Source organism: Aquila chrysaetos, assembly GCF_900496995.4.
Source record: "Aquila chrysaetos chrysaetos chromosome W unlocalized genomic scaffold, bAquChr1.4 W_unloc_3, whole genome shotgun sequence".
NCBI classification, from domain to species: Eukaryota; Metazoa; Chordata; class Aves; order Accipitriformes; family Accipitridae; genus Aquila; species Aquila chrysaetos.
In genome coordinates this window covers 1,317,632-1,334,537 of record NW_024470323.1, presented here as the reverse complement: position 1 = coordinate 1,334,537, position 16,906 = coordinate 1,317,632, and the positions used below count along the sequence as shown (strand labels likewise).

Genomic DNA, 16,906 nt, shown 5'->3' with positions numbered 1-16,906 from the left:
TTTTTGCTTTACTCTTTGTAACAGTTTTCATAATAAAAGGAATACGTAGTAAGCCACAGAAGAGCTTTCTGACTATATTAGAGATCAGGCATCCAAGTTTGTTGTTTTCAGATTCTTTTCTTTTTAGAAACATTATTCACTCCTCTCCCCCAAGAATGTAGATACATCCAAAATGTATCTACATTTTGTCCAACTCCTTGAACAAATTTATGACAGTTCAGAGTACAGTCTGATCCCAGTTATTCTCCTATGTATGCATTATTTTGGCTTGGCAAATCTGCATGGATGTTCTCTTTACATTGCAACATGCTCACCAAAAAGCAGTACCTTGGTACTCAAAGCAAGATCATAAGCTACCTTATTCTAAAAAATAGCAGAGATGTTCTGTCAAATTAAATGGGTCACTGTGGTGCAAGAAACAAAATTTTACAGGAACCACAAGTTTGACATGGAAAAAAAGGTTAGCTGGATTTCCAAGCAGTTATGTCTCACCTGTCCTGTTATGAACAGTATTCCTGGAGACAGGTTGTGGCCTTCATCTTTGGAAATATCTGCGTGTCAAAACAATGAGTACTTTCAGATTTAGAAATTAATTAATTACTGCAGAACCTTTGTGCAAAAACACATTGCACTGGAATAACCACAGATACCTTTGAATACATTTCTGCTGAAACTACAAGTCAATCGTGATTTGAAGAATATCCATCCTGAAAACGGATATACTCGGAAGCTGAGCAAGTATTAGGGACAGCAGCTGGATGAGGGGAGCTGTATTAAAGAAGTATCTCCATTCTTCCATTTAATCTGAAATCTTTCCAAAGCAGCAGCCAGAACACCACTAGTGCTGAAGTCTCCGATGTTACTGCTTTCTTGCAAACCCGATGATTGTCTTAAGTCCCAGATTAAACTCTTTCAACAAATGAGTATAATAGGATGATAGCCTAAAAACTTCTAGAACTGCTTGTCCTAGCAAACTGAAATGGACCTTTTGTAAATACCTGTGAAAAGGTAACAAGTCTAAATAAGAACCACATGCATAGTTGCTGAGCTTTGTTTTAGCAGAATAGTAACACTCTGCTCTATTAATACTGTTTGGTAGACTTTAAAATCCAGAGATTTCTGAATGATCTTGAATGATCTTGAAGACACAACAGATAAATTACCACTTCCCCATTTATACCTTGTAAGGGATTCAGTTGGAGACTTCATATCCAAGATGGTTAAATGTGAATGTACTCCTCTTCAGAACCACAAAGAAGATTGATCCTCTAATGCTGAATTCTGGATGAACCATTTTGATGACTCCAGTACAAACTTTCTTTTTTTAAAGCATAACAGTTAAGAGTTTAATATTTTAAAGCTCTAACACTCTTCAGAGATTATTGGGATATGCCTCCACTCATTTGAAATACCACTTATTTGCATTATTTAAATCAGCAATGAATAAATTTATACCAAATATGCCAGTCCTAAGCAGTTATTACTTATTGTCAAACCTTTCATTTTTGAACATCAAAGACAAGTCAGCCAGAGGCCAATTACAAGCTTATCTTATTTAAGCTAACAGTCAAGACTAGGAATTTTCAACCAATAACACATAACCATATGCCTAAATAACAAATCTATGTTTACTGACAACTGTTTTCTTTTCCTAGTTATTTTTCAAAGATCTCTTCAAAGCTGTCCAAGCACCCTGTCCCCCCCAGCCAACAGTGTTCTGTAGACAAGAATCTAAACCAATCAATATAATCTGGATACAAGGAAGATTTAAAATTACTTTAATGGTACTGATGGATGACCTATCAATGGAGTGAGGGCAAATATCCATTCTTATCTTTCTACTCTTTCATGAACATTCAGCATTACTGGCCATGAGAGTTTGCTCTCACCTGACTTCCCCCCCAAACCATATTCTAATAAGCAAAGAATTAAACCAAAGAGACCCCTTCCTATCAGTAGAAGAGATTCCCACAGCGCTAGCTCCAACCTTTGAAGGAGAGACTCAGCAAACATAAGTCAAAAATTTTAGTCTCACTGCTTGCTCCCTTACAGAAGAAACTAAGAAAGTACAGTCATGATCCTGGTATAGGAAGCTTTATAGAACAGAACATAATTCCAAAGGCTCCAAAGTAGAGACCAGAGGGCTTCCAGCTGCTGCAGTTCAGAGGAAGGGATTTCTGAGAATCTGAACAGAAACAGCTGCTAATTTTTAGCAATCTGTTAAGAGACTTTATCAAACTTCTGGTCGCTATGCAAAAAAGAAAGCCCATCAGGAGGGATGTCCAAACTAATTCAGGAAAAAAAACAAACAACCAAAAAAACCACCAAAAAGACTACAGGAGTCTCTGACATGCCTTAGGGTGTAGCAGAATTCAGAATCTTCATTTTGGTAAAGTTCTGCTTGTTTTCTTAAATATGACAATAACGTAATCAGCATAACTGGAGAATGAAATATGATCTTACGAATTTTTCTACTTAAGGATGTTTGGTAACTCATTATTCCCTGTTAACTATAGTAATACAAAAGAAATATTACACTAGAAAATAACAAGAATTGAACTACAGCAAATTATAATCAAGCATCTCCACTTGTTTAGAGATTAGAAGCTGTAATTTAACCTCCCTGAATTTAATATTGCTTTTACAAACAATATGATTTCAATGTATTTATGAGATAGATTTTTCTGACACAAATTCTGGGTTTTATCTGTGTGATTGCTTTGTGAAGAATTACAGTTTTGTAAACTTAATTGTTAAAAAACCTGAGCAAAACCTGAAGTGCAATTACTTTTGAAATACACATAGCACCTAATTTCACAAGAAAAATGCAACACACTAACAGAAGACTTAATGAAAACTACTTTTATTTTATGTATCACTTACAGATTAACATATCCAATTAGTTTCAAATTCATTTGTAGGAACAACAAACTTTAGAAATAAGCAAATGAATTTGAAATTTATTGGTGAACACTTTTAATCTCCCTTCCAGATGTTGATTTCATTCTGACATCATACCTTGCATTCAAAAATATCTTCAATTAACTAGATCCAGTAACATTTATACAGGATGATAATGAAAAAAAGACTGTGTCATCTTAGGTTGATGTTGGAGTGAACTTAGTGACTATGAACTATAGAAATGCCAGGCTTAAACTGTCAATAAGCTTTATTAATTATACATGCTGTTACTTTATCAAGATTTAAATCCATTATAGAGAAGTGACTGTCCCAGAACAAAATTAAGTCATTACTGGGTAAGTAATATTATAAATCTTCCCATCCATTTAACAGGTACAATCAAAGGCATATGCTACATGCAAACTGTATTTAATTTTCTAATCTTAGTTTACACTACAGATAAAAATAAAATACACTTCTTACCAAACTTCTGGGTTTTAGTTATTTTCTACACCTGCTTACAAGAGCAGGTTTCTGTGTTACCCTACGTAAAGCACAACCTGGGATAAATGTGGGAATTTGCTTTCATGTTACTCAAGAGCACCAAAAGAAAGTAAACACCATTAAAAAAATGTGCCTCTACTTTTTTTTTAAAAAAAAACATATTTTTCACTCAATCAGTATTTCATTCTTTACAAAAATATAAAAGAAAGTAATTTTTCCTAGATAGATGGAAACATTGCAACACTTCATTGCAATTTCTCTAGATAGAAGAGGAATTTCTTCCCCTTACTTTTCTTAAAACACATCTGAACACAAACCAAAAAAAGTCCCTCATCTATAGGAACTGAACGTTGCAAACCTGCTTTTTCTTGGGAAAGCTACACAAGGTGCCAATTTCATCCATTACCTAACACTACAAAATGCAGACCTAATGAAAGTTTATATACACAAAATACAGGATACCTGATTCTCACACTGTCCTACTACATAGAGACACAATCATTTATATTTTACACTGTCTCATTTCATCTTCTGGTATTAGTGACTGTAATCTTCTGCAAGATTACTATACAAATGACTACACTTGTATCTCCATTTTTAAGTAAATAAAACCCCTATAACATATTTTTGGAAATTAATGGTAATATACTGGTTATAATTACACATTCTGTCATTTCATTCATTGGCTACATAAAATTAGATGTAAACAAACTATTAATTCTTAATAGTGTTCTTCTGTTAGTCTCCTCTTTGGGGGACTTTTGGGGGGGGAGATGGGTAATGGGGAGAAAGGGAGAGGAGCTGGATAAGAACTTAAAAGGTAAGAGAAAAAGTTTACTTACCTATAACTGTAGTTTTGAGTTTTGCTCCGACAGATTCACACTCTTGGGATGTGTTTGTCTGCTGCTATGGGCTCAGAATGAACTAAAAAAAGAAGGGCCCACAGCAGGCATCCAAATGCCCCCTAACTGATCCAATTATTAGAAATAAAGTTATTACAGCTTCACTTCTTCCTAATTCAAAGAATCTACAGTAAGATTCCAAAGTGGGTAAAATGGATCCTCAGAGGTGAAATATATAGGGGAAAAAACCCCACAGAAACAAGTAGGTTTGTCTCATTTAAAAAAATGCTTCTAATGCTTTTAAGTTTAAAAAAAAAAAACAACAGCCTCCCAATGAAATGGTTAGTGATTAATGATTTCATGACTCTTCTCACAAACTCCAGAGAACAGTGCCTTTTACAAGTAAAAGTAGAACTCCTTAATCTGTTAACACAGCTGCATTATATAAAAGTGTCTTTGAAGTAGCCTAAAATCTAACAGTGAACACACAATACTATGTATGGAAGAGCTCAAACTAAAATTTAGCAAATCTGAATAAAATAAAAAGCTAAAGCAATTTGAAAAAGAGTCTCTGAAAAAAGATGGGTTGCTTTCTGTTTTTTCAAGTAATTTTCAAGGTTATCTTCCCTTTTCCCCTTTCTAGAAGACTCAGAGCTCCTTTTAACATTAATATCTTAAATATTTTTGATTCACAGTATTTGGGGTTTTTAGAAAAGCATGAAAGATCTTGAGGTAGAAACCTTGAACCTGAAAATTAATTCAGTAGCAGGTCTAAGTCTTCATGAACAAGAAGAACTTAATGTAATGTTCTGGGAAAGGTTTAGACTGAAAGTGACTGACTAGCTTTGAAGTACTTGACATAAACAAAAACAACCCACTTGTACCTGAACAGTGGCAAAGTATGAGTTAATGCAAAGAACTGAGGTTACCAAAATGAAATTTCTCCCTAAACACCTCCCCCCCCAAGGAAAAAAAGATTCCTGAGAAGAACAGAAATTCCCAGGACATAATTTTCTAAAACTCCACAGGATTCCCTGTACTTTCTTGGTGTAGTCGACTTCAGGATGTGAACAGCTCCAGTTAAGTGAACAAAATAGGTTCAGAATATGGACCTCTGCTTGTTTCGAAAGCATTCAAGAGCACCAAGTAGTACAGGAAATGTGACTACTGGCAGTGATTATAAGAAAGTATGCGTGAAGCTTCATTATTTCTAATTTCTTTAGAAAGGTATCCTGATGTGCCTAAGCAGAGGATGGTTCACTTGTTGTCAACTGTTGTGGAAAAAGATAATCCCTTTCTGTATTAACCCTTCTGAATCACTTTTTTTCAACTCAAATAATCTGAGTCTTGATAAACAATAGCTGGATCTATCTGTGATGTTACACATCCTTTCAAAAGAGAAGATATGATCTAGTATTGATTGACAACTTGTACCTGATGAGGGTATAGAGGCCATTGTGAGGGAGGCAATGGGAACTGAAAACCTGAGGCTTGTCATGTTCCATGGACTTATTTATTTGTTCTGAGGCTATTAAACATAAAAGATGTATTAGAATGTAACTTGTGGTGCTGAGTGCCTTGATCTCCAAACAAGAGATACAGATACAGACAAATTACTTGCAAAATTAATCCATACAGAGAGACTTTCTTGATGGAAAAAGTAGGAAGAGGGGATGGACTCTTGTCCTTCCACACAGAGGACAAGGACAAAACCAACTTTTTCAAATTTTGCACGTCTCTATCATGATGAAAAGACCATATAATCCACTTAATCCAAGATCCAAATAGACCAAAAGGACAGAACTATAAAAACAGAGCTCTGAAAAGCACTCAGATATGGAGGCAAAAAGTCTATATTATAAAATCTCTCTTTATGCATATCTGATAGACATTAGGTCAAACCTGCCAGATTTTGCATTAGTGATTTTTGCACTAAGAATTCTTTTTTCAGAAAGCAAAAGCATGACAATCAGGTTCCAGAAAGATACGCTGCTTTTCAAAGAAAGCAGTGCTTCTGCAAAACCCTGTGTTAGTTCCACCTCTGGAATGGAGACTGCCTCCTATTTTGAGAGACTTTGTTTGGTGGAAGCTAAATATTTTAACAGTTTTGTTAGAATTAGGAATTTATTACAGAAAGTACTATAATTTCCAAAGGATTCCAATCTCCATTTCTCACCTGTACCAAACATTATAAAAGGGCCTCAGCATTAAAAAAAAAAAAAAAAAAAGACCTTAGCATTGCCTTAGGCAAGTGTAGTAGTTGTATAATTTTTAGCAAGAACCTCCCAAAAAAATATCTCCGCCTCTCCTCTGGAATAAACAGTTCCACTGCACTACTGGTTCCCAACCTCAGAAAAAACATGTCATATCCATCCAAAGCCTTATTGTTAAAAAAGAAGCATCTGAAAACCTCTGATGAAGCATAGTACTGTAGAGATTTCATGTCTAAAAAAGGACAGAAGAGACCACTAATCTTCTATCAAAACTTGCGAGTACAATTCTACTCAAAGTAATTTATGGAAGACAACGTGTGCCTACACAGAGAGTGTAGTGTGACTGTAATATGTATTCCCATGCCTCAATTACAAAAGTAGCAAAGATGCTTTCATGCATGTGCTAGCATCTAGAGTAAGATCTCTATAGGGACGCTTGCTATGTACAGCAGCAGCTAGCACTATACATTCCCATTCTAATTAGACTGAGTACATGCTACAATCACACTATTTTCTTGACATAATGTGATCTAAAGTTACAGTATATGTACTAAAATGCACAAATACCAGGTTTTGCATAAATACAGTAAGCAACTTCACAAAAATGAATGACATATTTAGGAGTTACTGGATATATTTCTAACAGACATATTCCCATAGGAACAATAGAGGAAGCTTCCTCCTGCAGTCACACCAAACCAAATGGCTATAACTAGAACAATCCCAGAGTGTATCAACTTGCAGACATAGTACAAACTTACAAGCAAGGGCAAAAGCGTTACCAAAAAATAAGAATCATATTTCTCCAAGGTAACAGCTTTTCAGGAAATCTGTCCCAAGACTGCTAAAAATCCTTCTACTCAATACTATTCATTCATGGCTGAAACCTCAGCAGCCAAAGTGAAAAGAGCTGCTGTCTAGCATAGGGGCAACTTACCACCAGTGAATAAATGGTGATCATTTGTCCCAATATAAGGCAGCAACTCTTGCACCTGATCCATAGCAATTGCAGGAACTCAGGAAGAACTGAGACCTGGCAGAGGATGCAGGTAGAAGGGAAGCATAAGGTTGGAATCCTTATTTGGTAAGACGGTTATTGAGCAGTGGTGAAAGGGAGAGATCACATTCTATAAAAATCATTCCTTTCCCCAAAAGAAACAAATTGGAGCCTGCCCATGGCTATGTAATTATGGTAAACAAACTTCACAACTAATGTTCAACATCTCCTGAAAGCCAGAACAAAAGAGAAAGAGTGTTTTAGTCTTGCTCTAAGTGTTTGAAGGCTGCTGTGCACTATCAAAAATACACTGCATTTTTTGAGATGCTTCTCAGCTAAAATGTGCTGGAGAATCTACTCAGTGTGGGGATATAAAAGTAGCTTTTTAAGTAGTAGGAGACAAACTACAAGCTCTCCATAAATAAATTTAAAATTAGTAGAAGAAATGTAAGCAAAGTAACAAATTCCACCATTTCATTAAATCAAAATTAAAGGCAGTAGAGATCTCTATTGAGGTGAGCACCCATTTTCTCCATATATTCACAATGTTTTCTAACAAGACTTGATTTAGTTACCAAATAAGAAATACCTTTTAGTAATTGCAACAAGAACATTTACACACACACAAACACAACAAACTCTCTCTCTCTCCAGGCATTTTTAAAAACAGAAAAAAAATATATCTCTGAACAGGGAGAAAACTTGTGCTCTCTCTGCTGGTTAAAGACCCAAACCGTATGTAAATTTAGTTGCCTGCACCCAAGTATGTCCAAAATCGACCATTTTCACCTATGAACTTTCAAAATCAGAATCTGCGCTGTTTTCTACTCTGCAAGATTTTTCTTGGGAGTATCTAATAAATTAGCATTATACTATAAAAGATTTTTTCCTCAGAAGTTAAACACAGTGCAGAGGACGCTTCTGAAAAATATATATGTTAACCTATCACTATGTACTTTATAAACCACATCTCGTCTTCAAGATTTACATGTGAGTTTTGCATCTACTTTTGATATTTCTGAAGCCTAAGACCTTCAAACCAGTTAACAATGGGGGGGAAGAAAAAAAATCAAAGAGGATAGATTCAATGAAATCAGTTAAGACAACCAGTACAGCTACTGAAGTGAAGAGCAAACATTTCAGAGGCTCATCTGGTTCTGTGCTAGAGACCATATAGATATATGGTAGTTCTATAAAACTTGTAATGCCTACATAATAATGAATATCCAGTTGAACAAACATTGGAGACAATATAGTAGTATATATTACTCAATCATTACAGTGCCTTTAAAAGAATAGATGTGATTTTAGTCTAACACCTCCTTCACATTACATTCAAATTGGGATATGAATAGAAATGGCATAAAAGAGTTTTCCTGTATTTTCTTAAATTAGGCAACATAGATAATTAATTAATAATTCAACTACCAAAACTTATTACAAATTTTTACTTATGGTACTGCTGGGATTTTAGAAACTATAAACAATGTCAATTGTACTTCATTCAGTCTCATGGTTCAAAATAAGTGTAGCTTAAAAAGAATTCTGAAACATAAGAACTTCACTTTCCATCCATTAAGATCCCAAATAAAGAATACCAGATATTAAAAATGTGCATATATGAGAGATTACAGTTCATTGTTGGAGGGGAATGGAGATGAATGTCGTAGAGCTACCTACACTAAGTAAACAGAATTGAACTATGTGACAATGACAGGAAGGTTTATATATATATATGGGGTTTATATGCATATATATATTTATATTTTATATATATATAGTGTATACACACACACAATCCTTTTACCTTTATCTTGCACTTCTTTTGAAAATCGCTCCCTTTCAATAGCTGATTCACGTTCTATCCGCTCAATTTCAGCCAATGCATCCAATTCTACTTCATCATATGACGTTATAGTTCCTTGTTGCGAAACCTGTTGCTGTGTCTGTACCACAGGAGTTTGAGGTTGTTTTTCAGCAACTGAAGTGTTCTGTTGTAAAACAGGCACTTGTTGTGCCTGAAGGAAAGCTGTCTGTTCATGCTGCGGCAAACACTGAGCAGCGTTTAGTGGGCGGTTAACATCCTGTGGAGTAACGGGTGTTTTAGAAGTCTGTCCTGGGTACTGCACATTAAAAGGAATATCACCCTCTGATATACTGCTGTTTTCCAAACCAGAAAGCATATCATCCTGCTGGTCCATATCCGAAGATCTTACACGAGAGAGTCTTAATGTAAGCTTAGTAGAGTCCTTGGAAGGAGAACTAATGATATCATACATTGCAGCTTTTTCAGTCTGGTCTTTTTCATCCTTGCCTAACTTCATTTTCTTTTGTTTCTTTTGCTTTCTTTCTGGAGAATCTAACAATATGTCTGGGGGAACATCTCTAGGTGATGAATAAGGTGGAGGCTGAGATTGTTGGATTAAAAGTTGTCTTGATCCTAGAATAATAATTCAGAAAAACTGAACAGTTATGTTGTTCCATGTTTATATCAAAACACACTAAATATAACCTACATAATTTTAATATGTATTTGTACATATATCTGTGTTCACAAAAGGTCTAAGTGAGATTGGTAGGAAGCACATCATTCCTAGATCAAGATGTAATCCAGATAGTTGCAGTGTATTTCCTAGGAATTTTAGCTTTCCAGTGCAGGTAGAGAAGGGATCATTTCAGAGAAGATGGAACAAAAAACCCACCACCAAAAAAAGTATAAATAAAAATAGTACCTGCAGGTTCAGAATATCAACTATTAGAAAATAGTCAATGAAAGCAAGTTGACTAGAGAAAAAGGAAATATCAAAAAGATTCTTAATAAGGTCCAGTGATAAAGACGTAATTATCAGTGTATAGGCATTAGCCATTTCAGCCACACATTTTTAAAGTAATTAAAAAATATATATATTAAAAAATCAAAACATACACAACCTCCTTAACTTTGATTCTGACAGTTCATTTTCAACTTTTTTTTTTTTTTTTTTTTTTTTTATTTTAGGTAAACTCATTCCAGCCTCCCCCACTCATTACTATCTAAAACCCACTAATTGTCTTAGGGCATTTTTCTATCATTTCCTGCCTCATCTCCCCTCTTTTTTTCTTTTTTTTTAAACGTATGAATTTTTACTTCTACATGCACCCATTTCAGGCTTTGAGTATATCTAGAGAAATTTTTAAAAGAGGACTTTTTTTATTAAAAGCATTCTCCAATTAATCACATGAAACTTTTTGTTCCTCAAATTAAACCAGCTCCCCATAACTGTTAGCCCAGAAAAAGCTTTGAAAAACAGAGAAGCTTTTCAACCTGTCCCAATTATAATTTTGAGCTATAATTTTTGACTTAAAAAGGAATACTGGTGTGGGAAAAAAAAAAAAAGAAAAGCCTATTGGCTGGACCAATAGGGCCAGCCTCCTCTTGTTAAACAAAGCAAACATTTATCTGATCCCATTCATCCACTGGGGAATACTGATCTTCAGAAAGCAGTGACTGAGATTATTATTAGTCATTCTGTTTTAGGTCATCATAGGTCAATACATCTAACAACACTCAAAAACTAATTGGAATACAAGTCCCCATGTGCTTCATTCAAGATATACCACTAAACAAGAAAGCAGCTTTATTCTGAAGTTTAAATTTCTATCAGATATTTTAAGAAATATTAAGAATCATTAAGCAATGTACCGACCTGTAGATGAAAAAAAGAATGGATACCTCTAGAAAAGCTTCAATTCAAATGAAAGGTGTGCCTTTACTGATTACTTCTTTGCACAGACTACGATACTTATTTTCTCTCCTTAGTACATTCTGTGAGAAGTCCTATAACCTCTGTATGTAGAGCAGGGTATAAAATGGGTTTATCTTACCCTTTCTTGACCATCAGCAACAACTCCATATTCTGCCAATAAAATCCACAATGTTGGGAAGCCCTGTTTTGACTCATCCTGATTCTCAAGATCTCTCACTACTCCATTTCCCCTCCTCAAATTAGACACCACGCTCAATCACTAGTGCTGAAGACCTGGCTACACCCTACGAAGATCTCTCACTTGCCTTCCACCAGAGATTCCTATTCTTGTGATGCCCCCTCCACACACACACTTCTCCTAATTACTGTCTATTTAGACAATAATTTACAAGATTGTCTCAGTGTAATGTATAGCAGAAACTGTTAGCTACTAATTTCTTTTAAGGCAATGACTACCACTCACTGGAAATACAGGCTGCATTTTTATTTCTACAAATATTAGAGGCAGCTCAAAACTGTTCAAAGAGATCTTGCTGACATCTTACTCTTGCATTTTCTCTTAAATGAATACTTCTGAAGTTGCAACAATGGAACATTTACCATTTTTCACAGTTACACTTCAAATAGGGGACAGATTTGATTCTCCCTTGTCCTAAACTTTTAAGTAAATTTGACAAGATTGTTCTGATTTGTATTCATTTGGTATTTCTCATGCTGAAAAATAACACTGCAGCAACAGATAAGGTGGTTCTTTTTATCTTTGGGTAGACTTGAGGAAGTCAGAAGGATTTCAGTGCATTCCATTGAACATACTTAGAATCCAGTAAATGAAAAAACAAAAGTAAAGTTTTCCCTCTCCTAGGCAGCACTACAAATAGCTATTTGAAAGTATCTTCCTCCTGAAGGAAATTCCTGAAAGGTGTTGATAGTAAGGCCCATAAGTTGCATTTTAAGAGTACATATTCTGGCAATAACTTCACATATTTCCGAAATGTCTAATGATGGCTAAGCCTCTGGCAACAAAGGGGCTTAGAAGCTACAATACCTATGTACTGAGGTGAAAAGAAATTGAAAAAGATGAAGCATTCTGTAACAGTTTCATTCTACCACAGACATTAACAGTTTTGAATAGGTATCACACATTGAACATGTACCACATTCTGTTGGATGCTTAGACTTCAGACAAAACATCACCCATTATACAGAGAGAGTTGTGCCTATTACTGTTGAAGTCAGTCTGGAATATTTCCTACGGGAGAAGGCTTGAGCCATTATACGTCTGAGAACAAAGCTCTTACAAGACTTGCTGATAACAGAAGAAATGTTTTTATGGAAAGAATACACAGACAGACAGGTATGATCTGTTTGCTGAACCAGTCGAGATTCCAAGGTTGAGAAGGTCTGTTCTACAAAATGCTATCAATGTAGTAAATCATATAATGATCTTTGGAAATTATCTTTGGGAATTAACTGAATTTCAGAATATTCTTTTAAAACAGAGAAATATGTAGGCAGATTTTGAGTCTAAATCTAGGGCTGTGTGGTAATTCAGGAAAAAAAACCTGACTTTCTGTAGCTGATCTTCCATAGTATCAGTAAAAGAACTTTGTCCAAACTCTTTTTGTGTGGCAGGAATATGCAAAACTTGTGAGAGAAAAATATTCTCCACTGATTTGGGAAGGTCACTGTATCATTACGGAACAGGAAATACTGATAGTCATCCAGATAATGCCAAATGTAGCTGCGAAGCAGGTAACATCATAGGAAATAAAAGCCTCTACAGAGATCAAATACACCCATCAACAATACCTCCATATTCTTTCAGTAACAATCATCCTGACCATCCATGATAATTTGGGACTGGTTCTCTGTACTAATTAGTTTTCCTATTGATTCCTAGTGGTAGATGGCACTGAGTATGGAAGAAGTTTTATCAACTGCTGTAGCAATTTGCAAACACTTTTTTTTCTGTGACTCTTGACTGATTTCCTATCATATCCTTTATAATGCAAGCAACTATAACATGCATTGCATTGACAGTAACTTAGCCTTCTTAAAAACATAAAGTTTCAAAAACACTTCTTGTTTGTTTACCATGGAATAGCTTCACTTGCTCATTGTACATCAGTAACTTGGGTAGCAAACAAGTTTCTGTCTAGGGGATTCCACACATCACTGACATCTAAATCTTACAGTTTCTGTCTGCACACTTTCTAATTATGCCACAATACTCTGCACAGAGCTGTAAGAGAAACCCCTCCTTACCCTTTCAGATACCTTTACAGAATAGGTATGAGGCTCTGGGTATGGTAGACAAAGCGCATGATGAGATAGATGAGGAGGAACCTATGCAAGTACTCTCACCAAGGTCAGATCAACCAACCCCTCACAACAAGACCTGCATTAAGACCAGCATGAGAAGAAACAATGGTGAGTTATGGTCATTGGTGACTCCCTCCTGAGGGGAACGGAAGCACCCATTTGCAGCCCCAACCCTCTTTTCAGGGAAGTTTGCTGCCTCCCTGCAGCCCAAATCAGGGATGTCACCAGATGACTGATGAGCTTAGTACAGCCTTCAGACTATTACCCACTCCTGCTCTTTCATGTGGACACTAATGACATTGCAACAAGAAGTCCAAGGTCGATTAAAAGAGATTTCAGGGCCCTGGGAAGAATGCTAAAAGATTCAGGAGCGCAGGTAGTGTTTTCCTCAATCCTCCCAGCAATGGGGAGAGACTTTGGAAGAAACAGACAAGCCCAGGATATCAATACCTGGCTCCAGGACTGGTGCTTCCGCCAGAACTTTGGGTTTTATGACCATGGAACAGTCTTTGAAACACAAGGTATGCTGGGGCCTGACAGGATCCACCTGTCCTGATGGGGGAAACACTTTGCTTATAAGCTGGCAGGACTGACTGAGAGGGCTTTAAACTAGAATCGATGGGGGAAGGGGATACCATCAGGAGAGCTGAAGGTAAGCCAAGGGTTGGCATAGCATCCCCTGAGGGTGGCAATGCTAGTGGGAACATTTACGCTGCTCCAGGGAGCACAGAAAGTTCAGGAGCACATCCAAAATGCTTGTACACCAACACACACAGTATGAGAAACAAACAGGATGAACTGGAAGCATTGGTCAGTTCCTAGGGCTATGATGTCATTGGTATTAGCGAGACTTGGTGGAATGAGTCCCATGACTGGAGTGCTGGGATGGAGGGCTACAGGCTGTTCAGGAGGGATAGGCAAGGCAGGCAAGGTGGAGGAGTGCCACTGTATGTAAGGGAGAGGTTTGACTGCACAGCCCTTACAGTTAGGGATGATGTGGTTGAGAGCCTCTGGGTGAGGATTAGGGGAATGGAAAACAAAGCAGATGTCGTAGTGGGTGCCTACTACTGATTGCCCAGCCAGGATGATAGCACTGATGAGTTATTTTATAGGCATGTCCTGGGTTCAGCTACAATAGTTAATTTTCACAAGAAGCTGGGAGGGGGCACAGCCAGGACAGCTGACCCGAACTAGCCAAGGGCATATTCAATACCATATGATGTCATGCTCAGTATATAACTGGGGGAGCTGGCCAGGGGGAGGAGGGATCACAGCTCGGGAACGGGCTGAGCATCGGGTTCTGGGTGGTGAGCAATTGCATTGTGCATCACTCGCTTTATATAGTCTTTTATTAGTATTATTGTTATTATTATTTCTTCTCTCCTTGTGTTGTCCTATTAAACTGTCCTTATCTCAACCCACAAGGTTTTACCTTTTTCTTCCCATTCTCCTCCCCATCCCACTGGGGGGGGGGGAAGAGTGAGCTGGGCTTAAACCACGACAAGGCAATTAGGAAAATCTCTGGATCAGTAGCCCTTGTCCTTATGGAAGATTTCAACTTCCCAGACATCAACTGGGAATATCATACTGCTGTGACAAGCACATCTGGGCAACTGTTGAAGTTTACAGAAGGTAACTTCTTGTCACAAGTACTCAGGGAGCCAACTAGGAAAGATGCCCTCCTAGACTTGTTGTTTGTGAATAGAGAAGGACTCATGGGAGATGTGATGGTAGGTGGCTGTCTTGGCCACAGCGATCATGAAATAGCTGAGTTTAAAATGTTCAGTGTACTGAGAAAAAAGGTCAGCAGAGTTGCTACCCTGGATTTCAAGAAAGCAAACTTTAAGCTACTCAGGGAGCTACTTAGCAGTGTCCCCTCGGAATCTGCTTTTGAGGGCTTAGGGGTCCATGAGTGCTAGTCATTTTTTAAGAACCACCTTTTAGAAGCACAGGAGTCAAACCTGGACGCAGCATTCCAGACTTTTTACTGAAAAAGTCTTTTGAAAGAGAGGCTTTAATGAATGCATATTTTCTACATGTGGATTATTAGACTTCACATCTGAGTAATTATTCTGTAAATAAGTTCTTGAAGGCAGAAGCTGGAGAAGGAAAAGACTAGAGTATCCATATTGCACTCATACTGATGTTTGTTGGAAAAAGCTGAGAACCTGGTGATGACAGATCCTGAGGAACATTTACACACTACTGCCAAATATTTTAAGAGACTGCAAGTTACAGTGTGTAAATGGAAAAGTCTCATTTGATTTAATACGATCCTATTTACCACCTTCACATAAATGGAGTGTTTTCATGAAAATGGGATCAGACAAATTCACTCTGGAACCCTGGCTAAACCAATCTCAGAATTGATAATAATCATCTTGAGAATTTGTGCCTCCAGCAGATTCAAAAAGGGAAAAACAGTCCCTTCAAAAGGATGGTAAAGGACTGCCCAGAGTATTATATATAGTCTGTATGATTTAAGTACATACTAGAAGAACAATTTCTCTATAAGGATTGAGATAATAATAAAGAGGTAGTATTCCAAAGTGAATTTGTTAAGAATAAGTATCATCAAATCAAAATAATTTTATTCTGTAAAGCAATAGGTCTTGTGGATTAAGGAGAACTGAGTGTCATGCCTGGACTTTAGCATGGCTTTCTATATAGCTTCTCATAACAATTTCACTAACAAGCTGAGGAAGTATGGTCTAGACAAAAATACTGCAAAATTGCAGTATACCCTATTGCAAAATTGTGTTCAGAGTATCAGCTGTTCTTGGTAAAAATGGGTGAACAGAATATAGGTGAACAAGTGCAGCTTTCCAGAGCACTGTCTTAAGAATAGTAGTATAAAATATTTGTCATCAATAACTTTTCATGTAACAGAATTAGAGAGTATTTTATTAATCTAAAGATCATAACAAGCTTTTGGTGTCAAGTGTTTGAGAGAGAGGCCCACAACTGCTTTTAAAAACAGAATCAAAATTTACCGTTTTCTTGACTAATTGCAGCACAAACTTTTTATTCATCTGAGAGAGAGCAATTTTAACAACATGAGAGGAAGATAGATAAGCTCTACGGAAAAACAGCAATATGTTTATAACAGCTTGCAACACGAATCTGAGTTATCACCAAAGAGCAGCTATATTCATATATATCAGTAGTATCATACAAGGTCGTCTACAGTACTTTTCTGACTACTCATCCTTCTAAGTCTTCAAGTAGAGTTGCATCTACGACTTATGGCAGTACAACATCAAGACAAATGCAGACCAATTAGAATTCAGATAAAAATATCAGAGAATTAAAATCTCAGAAATTATTACTTATGTAAAGATGATAGAAAGAAACCGCGCTGTTCAGTCTGTAGAAGATTAG

General features: G+C 36.6%; 1 protein-coding gene across 5 annotated transcripts in view; it reads right to left on the bottom strand.

Moving 5' to 3' along the window:
• LOC121233000 (nipped-B-like protein) overlaps positions 1 to 16,906 on the bottom strand; it is a 174,071-nt gene that overhangs the window by 62,546 nt on the left and 94,619 nt on the right. For 4 of the 5 annotated variants that reach the window (XM_041121549.1, XM_041121548.1, XM_041121547.1 and 1 more), the window contains one exon: positions 9,265 to 9,897. The exons of the other annotated variant lie outside the window; for it this stretch is intronic. In XM_041121549.1, coding sequence (XP_040977483.1) covers positions 9,265 to 9,897 — 633 coding nt within the window. The remainder of the gene's footprint in view (positions 1 to 9,264; positions 9,898 to 16,906) is intronic. 5 annotated transcript variants of the gene reach the window in all.